Source organism: Austrofundulus limnaeus, unplaced genomic scaffold (genome assembly GCF_001266775.1).
Source record: "Austrofundulus limnaeus strain Quisiro unplaced genomic scaffold, Austrofundulus_limnaeus-1.0 Scaffold1281, whole genome shotgun sequence".
NCBI classification, from domain to species: domain Eukaryota; kingdom Metazoa; phylum Chordata; class Actinopteri; order Cyprinodontiformes; family Rivulidae; genus Austrofundulus; species Austrofundulus limnaeus.
In genome coordinates, this window is record NW_013953683.1 from 14,773 (window position 1) to 23,737 (window position 8,965).

At 40.8% G+C, this 8,965-nt stretch overlaps 1 protein-coding gene across 2 annotated transcripts in view; it reads right to left on the minus strand.

Annotated features, from left to right (window-relative positions):
• vwa5b1 (von Willebrand factor A domain containing 5B1) overlaps positions 1-8,965 on the minus strand; it is a 77,706-nt gene that overhangs the window by 10,540 nt on the left and 58,201 nt on the right. For both annotated transcript variants that reach the window (XM_014031608.1, XM_014031607.1), the window contains exons 15-18: positions 7,648-7,876; positions 7,082-7,375; positions 3,705-3,842; positions 3,136-3,264 (exon numbers count right to left, since the gene is read on the minus strand). In XM_014031608.1, the coding sequence (XP_013887062.1) occupies positions 3,136-3,264; positions 3,705-3,842; positions 7,082-7,375; positions 7,648-7,876 (790 nt within the window). The remainder of the gene's footprint in view (positions 1-3,135; positions 3,265-3,704; positions 3,843-7,081; positions 7,376-7,647; positions 7,877-8,965) is intronic.

Here is an 8,965-nt window from a genome sequence, read left to right on the forward strand (position 1 = left end):
ACCCCGGCCAGCGGGCCACCCACTGGAACCAAGAGCCAAACCTCAGGAGACCAAGCAGCACCAGGGAGGACGGAGAACAAATATCTTATCTAATGTTTCATTCAACTGTGGTGCATTCCCAGTTTGTGGTTACTTCCTCCCTCTTTATTGTCTACTAGGGACTTTTTGCATTGCACTCTTCAAACAATTTGACTGGTTGTCACATGATTGACTGACTAGAATCGAACAATAATTCTGACAGCACAACTGTGTTACCTTTTATTAGATATGCAGCTTTGGGAAAAAAAACAGTTATTGGTTATAGTGTATTTTTACTTCAATAACTAAATACTAGTTACAGTTATAAAAACCAGTGTTGTATAAAGTATAAAAAAGCACCACAAAGTGATACTAGAGTAAAAGTACAAGTATCTTACCAAAAAATCACTTTGGTAAAAGTTAAAATACTCTTTAGGGATATTACTTGAGTAAAAGTCTTAAAACTGAGGAGAACATGTAAACTCTGAAGGTGAACCCAGGTCCAACATGAGAATCAAACCCAGAACCTTCTTATTGTGAGGGAACAACAGAAGAGCTCTAAATTTGACCTTTAATTAATAAGTTGTTCCTCTGAAGAATGACATGAAACACAAAGTCTTTACTWATAAAACCTTCCACTATTCTAATGGAAAATCTTGTTGCCATTTTCTAAGCTTAGTTTTGTTTTTAGTGGTAGTTACCAGGTCATCATTATGAAAACAGACATCGAGCAGCTTTTTCGCTCTGTTGCTATGCCATCATGATTAGTTTAAAATGTGCATCTGTTTGTAGTTATTTTTAATACAGCACAGAGACCACAGCTTCAACAGCTGCAGATGACACRTGATAACCTTTAAAACCAGATGTTTATATGTTCATGTTCCCTGAATCACCACCTTAAYGTGGTGTAGTGGTTTGAGTACCCGTGTGACCCTAGGGCTATGTTGTCKGGTGCATCAGCTCCTTGTAACAAACAGGCCTCGAGGGAGGGGGTCAGACTAGAGAGATCCACAACCCGTGATGAAGAAACATCATACACATCAGGAAACCTTGCCCTGGAAAGGGGAAAGTGAGGCACATCCCTGGATTCAGGTCTKGGGGGCGAGCTTGCTGGCGAGCACCTGGTGGTTGAGCCTTCAAAGTTGGGTGTGATGGATGCAGGGCGGCAGACAAGGGAAGGTCCCTGACTGTGCTGAGTCCTGGCAGCACAGACTGAATGAGGAATGTCGACTCACTTGCAGGTAGACTCCCACATACTCGGGCRCACTGTGCGCATTCCATGAGCCGCGTGGACTCCTCGCATATTGTCCGCGGATGTTTGACACTTCATACTCAAGCGTACTGACCGCAGGACAAATTCTTTAATTTCTCGCAATTTCAGTCATGATGTCAAGGATCAGGAGGAAGAGATAGTTWGAATTTTAGCTTTGAAACAATAAAAGAAAAAAGAAAAGAACTACCTTACCTTGGATCTGAGCTATTTCCTCCCACAAATTTGTTGCTCGCTGAAAGTCTTTATATTCCGTCATTGATGCRTCATAAAGTTTTCGAATCTCCTCCATGCTTTTTCAAGATTTGACTCCATTTCGTCCAAAAATGACACAGATTCTCAACTTTATCAGCTTGGTGTTGCACCCAGAACAGTAACATGGCACTGTGCACACAGCGTACGCGGACGTAAAAAATTGTTCTCCGCGCGGACCAGTCCACGGATGTCCGCTTCAAGACCGCATTGAGTCCACCTCGAGTCCGCGCAGACCAAAGTACACCTGAGTATGTGGGGGCCTTAAGGAGCCAGAGCTTGAGTGTTACCAGCTAGATATGGTTGGGCTCATTTCTGCACACAGCTTGGGCTCTTGAACCCAATGCCTGGAAAAGGGCAAGACTCTATCTTTCTCCGGAGTTGCCCGGGGAGAGAGGCGACAGGCAGGTGTGTTGATACTCACAAGCACCCAGCTGTGTGCCTCTGTGTTGGAGTTCTCCTCTATGAAAGAGAGGGTTGSCTCTCTGCGGCTTCATGCWGCAGGAGGGAAGGTTCTGYCTGTTATTTGTGTTTATGCACCAAACGTCAGTTCAGATTACACATCCTTTTTGGAGTCCTTGGATKGTGTCCTGGAAGAKGTGCCATCTGGGGATTGTTCTACTGGGTGATTTCAATGCCCATGTGGGCAATGATGGAGTAATATAGAGGAAAATGTTTGGGAGGAATGGCCTCCCTGATCTGAACCWSAACAGTGTTCTGTTATTGGRCTTCTGTRCTGAGCACWGGCTGTCCATAACAAACACCATGCTTGAGCATAAAGTGGTCCATAAGTGTACTTGATACTAGGCCACCTTAGGCCAAAGGTTGATGACTGACTTTGTAATAGGGTCATTGGACCTGTGGCTCTATGTGTTGGACACTCAGGTGAAGAGAGGGGCAGAGCTGTCAACTGATCACCACTTGGTGGTGAGTTGGATCTGGTGGCAGGGGAGACTGCAGGACAGACCTGGTAAACCCAAAAGCATAGTTAGGGGGAACTGGGAACATCTGGAGGAGCCCCCTGTCCGTGGGATCTTCAAGTCCCCACATGTTCTGGGAGAGGTCAGGGTCATGGAATCCAAATGGACCATGTTCAAGGCCTCCATTCAGATGAGGCTTCCAGGAGCTGTGGCCTGAAGGTCATCTGTGACTGTTGAGGCTGCAAACAAAGTACCCACTGGTGGACAGATACCAGGTGGCCAGAAGGACTGCCACTTCAGAGGTATAAATGCAAAAACTCGGGCATTGAAGTTATTTGGGGGCCATGGAATAGGACTTTCTGTTGGCCTAGAGGAGGTTCTGGCAAACCGTTCAGCAATACATGATGGTAAATGGACTGTGCTTTCAAAGGCCTTTCTATCCAACCAAGATACTCAAAGCTCTTTACACTAAAAAGTAAAATGATTATAAAATATAGAGTATTTCATGTTGTAATATTGCTTAGATGATTAGATGATACAATGATTATGCTCACATCTCATTTCAGTTTTTCTGTGTTTTTCTGTGGTTATGGGTCATCTTTAGGTTTTTGAGCTCTTTCTGCTGTTTGGTCCACTGGAGCCTGGTTTAAGTAAAGAAGATAAAATCCTACGTACTGTAGGGCAGCAGGACATCGTCAACATCTTCTGGTGTGCCTCCAGACTGAGAGCGACCCAGTCCAATGGAGTGACCTCTGTTCTTCCGGCTTCCTGATCGAGACCTGGACCCCCTCTTCTGACCTTCGCCTTCAAACAACATTCAAGCCAAAATAAGAGAAGTAATATGCCTGACTGGGTCTGSCCTGAAGTTTGAAATCAGGAAAGATTTATAGAGAATGGGTTTGATCCAAAGCAYATTAAACATCACAAACAATCAACACAACAGACATTCTTTCAGCTGAAGCTAAACATTGTTAATTATTTTACTTGATGAACCACCTCTAAATTGAAGAAATAATCTAATTAGTTAGGAGGATTCTTCTTGATGTCTAATTTAGTGTCCAAGTTCTACATGTGGTATTTATAAAGACTTCTAATCCAAACATATTATTTCACTCTTTCAAAAGTGTCATGAAAAACAAATGTTCTTCACTTCAACAGGAAACAGGTTCAGATTGTGTTGGAGGTTTCTGATCTGTTTAAATATGAACCGATGGACAGATGGGTATTTAAGCCTTAGAACTTACCAGCATTTATGTATTCAACACATGTCTGTAAATACTCATTGGTGTCCAGGTCAATCGGGATCAAYGTTGTGTATTTGCTCAGTATGTTGCAAGATTTGCTGGTGTGAATGGCATAGAGCTGGTACTTCCTGCCAGAACCTGGGAATAAATGATATTAAAATGTAGCACAGAAATAAATTATAATCTGTAAATATGTTTTTTGTCTTGCTGTGTTTTTATACTGAATCATACTTTATGTATTCCTGAAACAGAAATGAGTGTAAAGGAGAAAACAAAACTAACTGCTCTAAACTGGAAAATAGGATAAATTATATTACTGCATAAAAAAGCAACACATTTCCACCAAAAAACCTTCTAAATGTCACCATTTAAAGAAAAATATTCTTGGTTTTATTAACTGTGTGTTAGTTTTGACAGAACAGGCCTGATTCTCACAGGTTGATGACCTGTTACAAAACAAAGAAATCAGCCTGAATGAAGGAGTCATTTCAGCCTTTAAAGTTGTATCTTTGGTAAAGGGATAGTTTGACCATTTTAAAGCAAAGTTCTGTTGAATAGCTATAAATAGTTCGGACCTTTATGTAGTATTACTGTGTGTAACACTGGCTGTATGTAGTATTAATATGTGTATACCTGGCTTTATGTAGTATTACTGTGTATAAAACTGGCTGTATGTAGAATTACTGTGTGTAACCATGGCTGTATGTAGTATTACTGTGTGTAACACTGACTGTACATAGTATTAATATGTGTATGCATGGCTGTATAGAATTAATGTGTGTATACCTTGCTGTACATAGTATTAATGTGTATAGACCTGCCTTTATGTAGTATTACTGTGTGTAACACTGGCTGTATGTAGTATTATTCTGTGTAACACTGGCTGTATGTAGTATTACTGTGTGTAACACTGGCTGTATGTAGTATTACTGTGTGTAACACTGGCTGTATGTAGATTATTGTGTGTATACTTGACTGTACATAGTATTAATGTGTGTATACCTGGCTTTATGTAGTATTACTGTGTTTAAACTTGGTTGTATGTAGTATTATTGTGTGTCAGCATGGCTGTATGTAATATTGTGTGTAAGAATGGCTGTATGTGGTATTAATGCAGGTAATCTTGGTTATACATAGTATTACTGTGTGTATTTCTGGCTCTATGTAGTATTACTGTGTGTATTCCTGTCCGTATGCAGTATTACTGTGTGTAACTGTGGCTGTACATAGTATTCCTGTGTGTATTCCTGGTTGTACAGAGTATTACTGTGTGTATTCCTAGCTGTAAATAGTATTACTGTGTGTATTTCTGGCTGTACATAGTTTTACTGTGTGTATTCCTAGCTGTACATAGTATTACTGCATGTAACCGTGGCTGTACATAGTATTGCTATGTGTATTCCTGGCTGTACATAGTATTACTGCGTGTAACTGTGGCTGTACATAGTATTATTGTGTATGTTCCTAGCTGTACATAGTATTACTGCGTGTAACCGTAACTGTACATAGTTACATAGTATTATTGTGTATGTTCCNGCGTGTAACCGTAACTGTACATAGTTACATAGTATTATTGTGTATGTTCCTAGCTGTACATAGTATTACTGCGTGTAACCGTAACTGTACATAGTATTACTGGGTGTATTCCTGGCTGTACATAGTAATACTGCGTGTAACCATGGCTGTACATAGTATTACTGTGTGTATTCCTGGTTGTACATAGTATTGCTGTGTGTTAACTGTTGCTGTACATAGTATTACTGCATGCAACTCTGGCTGTACATAATATTCCTGTGTGTATTCCTGGCTGTAAATAGTATTCCTGGCTGTAAATAGTATTACTGCATGTAACTGTGGCTGTACATAGTATTAATGTGTGTATTCCTGGCTGTAAATAGTATTCCTGGCTGTAAAAAGTATTACTGTGTGTAACCGTGGCTTTACATAGTATTACTGTGCGTATTCCTGGCTGTACATAGTATTACTGCGTGTAACTGTGGCTGTACATAGTATTACTGCATGTAACTGTGGCTGTACATAGTATTACTGTGTGTATTTTTGGCTGTATATAGTATTATTGCGTGCACCCATCACTGTATGTAGTATTAGTGTAACCATCACTGTATGTAGTATTAGTATAACCATCATTGTATATAGTATTACTGTGTGTATTCCTGGCTGTATGTAGTATTACTGTGTGTAACCAGCACTGTATGTGGCATTAATCTGCGTATTCCTGGCTGTATATAATATTACTGTGCATATTCCTGACTGTATATAGTATTATTGCGTGTAACCATCACTGTACGTAGTATTATGGTGTGTATTCCCGGCTGTATATAGTATTACTGTGTGTATTCCTGGCTTTATATAGTATTACTGTGTGTATTCCTGGCTTTATATAGTATTGCTGTGTGTAACTATGGCTATATATATATATATATATATATATATATATATATATATATATATGGCTATTGCTGTGTGAGTACAACAATAGTAAGAACTTAGCAGTCATACAAACGTTCAAATTTTGTGCAGCTAAATTAATATCTATATTTAATAAATTTAGACGCATCCTGGTCAATTCAACCAAGCGCCCAGCTTTTTCAAACCCCACCATCAATCCAACCAATCATATCTTGGGCCAATTACGCCCCAGTGGTGGATCTAGGATTTTTCAGGGTAAGGGGCCACAATATTCATAGAGGGGCCAAGTATTTTTTCATCATAGTTGCACACAACTCACCAGTTTTTGTAAGACTTTTACATTTAATCAGTCACATGTGTTCAAACACTAAAGCTTGCACAGTAAATTCTCCTTATGAAATTTATATGATTTTTTTTACTGTACATAAATAAAATACTCTCAATTACACAACATGTGAGAAAATCTAGCCATCGTTGTCAGTAAAACTTTTTTCTGCAGGATTGTTCAAATTGAAAAAGACCTGTAAGCTTGCTCCATGTTGGACTTTCCTATTTGACTCACTGGCGCTACTCGTGGTTGGAAGGGGAACTGCATCATTGTTCTTTGGCAASGACAGATGAGTGACAGGACAGGGGCCTGTCAGGGGGCCAATCAGATTTCAGATGGGGCCAATGCCCCTGTGGCCCCGCCCCTAGAACCACCCCTGTTATGCCCACAAAAAAACGTCCTACTTGGTGACTGCAGAGACCCTCTTTCTCACTATAAAACCACAGCAGGGTAAACTAGTCGCTGTAGTTTTATGTTTTGTCAACAGAAACTGGTTTTAACTTGTTTTGGTGCTGAAATAAATCAGAAAGTGAGTTTTATACATGTTCTAACCTGAACAAATGTAATTCCTTGTGAAAACTCCTTGACTTTAACATCCTGCAGTCCCTTTCAAACTCACCGTGCTCTATCTCAGACTCCTTCTCCACCATGTGCTCAAAGTCCCGTATGATGGAGCGCCCGGCCAGGTGGTGGAAGGTTTCATTCCACAGGTCCTCGTGAACCTTTTCCTCACGTTCACGCCCACTCAGAAAAGGCTTGATGTCAAAGGTTACCTCCCACTTCATGGGTTTCCCACACAACAGTCCTGACACCACTGCCTTACAGTCTCCTCTACAGTGGTCCGCAGGGCCCAGATCTGACGTGTGAAGATCCTGAGGGGTTTCTGCTTGACACAGCTGGTGTCCATATCCCTCTGAAACATGACAGGAGAAACATTTATTGCTTCTCTGTAGGCTTTGGTATTTCTTATCAGTCAGATATCAGCAAGCTGTACTGCTCCATTGAAAACCACCAGTTATTCAAAGTGTTAGAAATTTAGAACTGGTTAGAAAATAACCACCTGTGCATTATCTCACAGCTCAAACTCTTGAAAGGGAAAATCATACTAACTAAAATAAAGTATCAAATATCCTTTAAGAGAAAAGGTGCAGATGGGTGCCAGCCCAAGCAGTGATATAATCCCACCTGTGTCTCCAATGCTGCCAACAGAGGGGCTGTCAGTGGATGACCTGGATCCATCCTCCCCAGCAGGGTGTTGAGCCACAGGCGCCCCACTGCTGTCATTGGGCTGAGAGGAGTCCTGCAGCTGGGCCTGGAGCTCAGAGTCCTCTTCCTGCTGTGGAGGTGGCTCCTGCTGAGGGGCCGGCATGTGACAGCTGGCAGGTCGTCCTTTACACAGGCTGGCCACATGTGGCTGNAAACACTGTAAAACATCTGTATAAACACAAACACTGTAAAACATCTAGAGAGACAATCATAATTTTCAGCAGATGTTAGCATATTGGCTAAACTGTTCCTATGTGGGTATATTGCGACAGTAGCTGTAGGAATAAAAAAGAGATATGTATCTTTGTACTTTGTAAAGATATCTAGAGTTCTTTAGACTGAGTGGATGCTCCTGCAGTTTTATACTCTTTTATTTAATATCTCAAAGAGAAATGAGAAGGCTGTAGCTACCATGCACCAACTTTGTTCCTTTGCGTTTTTAATGATAAAAGAGAGCAGATGAGAGAAACGTCACCTTCAGCWTCGTCAAAACCCCAACATGAGTTTTATAAAGAGTGATTCATCCTGCTTTGATCTGGTCTCTAACTGGCTGAGCTGATTTGTAAGCATAGTGAGATAATGACCCAGGAAGTGTTGATGAYTTGACCGAACCTCCTCACCTAATGCAATTATCTGGGGGCAGTCATCCATTAAAATGGGGAAGACAAAAGTCAATTATTTCCAGAGAGACACTCTAGATGGGAGTTTCACAGTGTGAAACCTAAATGCAAGCAACAAAACAAAATTATTTCCCAGAGTGCTGCAGATGGGTTGTGCTGCCTGTGCTCCTCTAAGCAAACAGCTGGAGTTCACACTCTGATTTCCTTTTTCAAGCTTTAAAACCAGCTCTGCTTGTTGTTGCCTTTTATTCTGAAACATCTGCACAGATATTGCCTCTGTGACTGATTTGTGATGAATCTTTTAAAAAAAGACATTAAAGCTGCATTGATGTTGCTTTTGAGTCCTCTGATGGACCCACAGTAGAGGTTACATATTGTGAGAAGACATAAGAAATGAAGATTTATTCAACACTTGTTTTAACTTTAACATCAGAGTTTGCGTTATCGGAAAATTTCCCATATTTGACCTTTTTTTTTTACACGGTGACAGAAAAATCTGAAGGCTGTCCGTCATTTTGACAGATTTCAATTAACACTCCTGACCTCTTAAAGGCACAGTGTGTAGGATTTGTTGTTTTCAGCGACATCTAGTGGTTGAGTGGTTGAATCATCCTCCC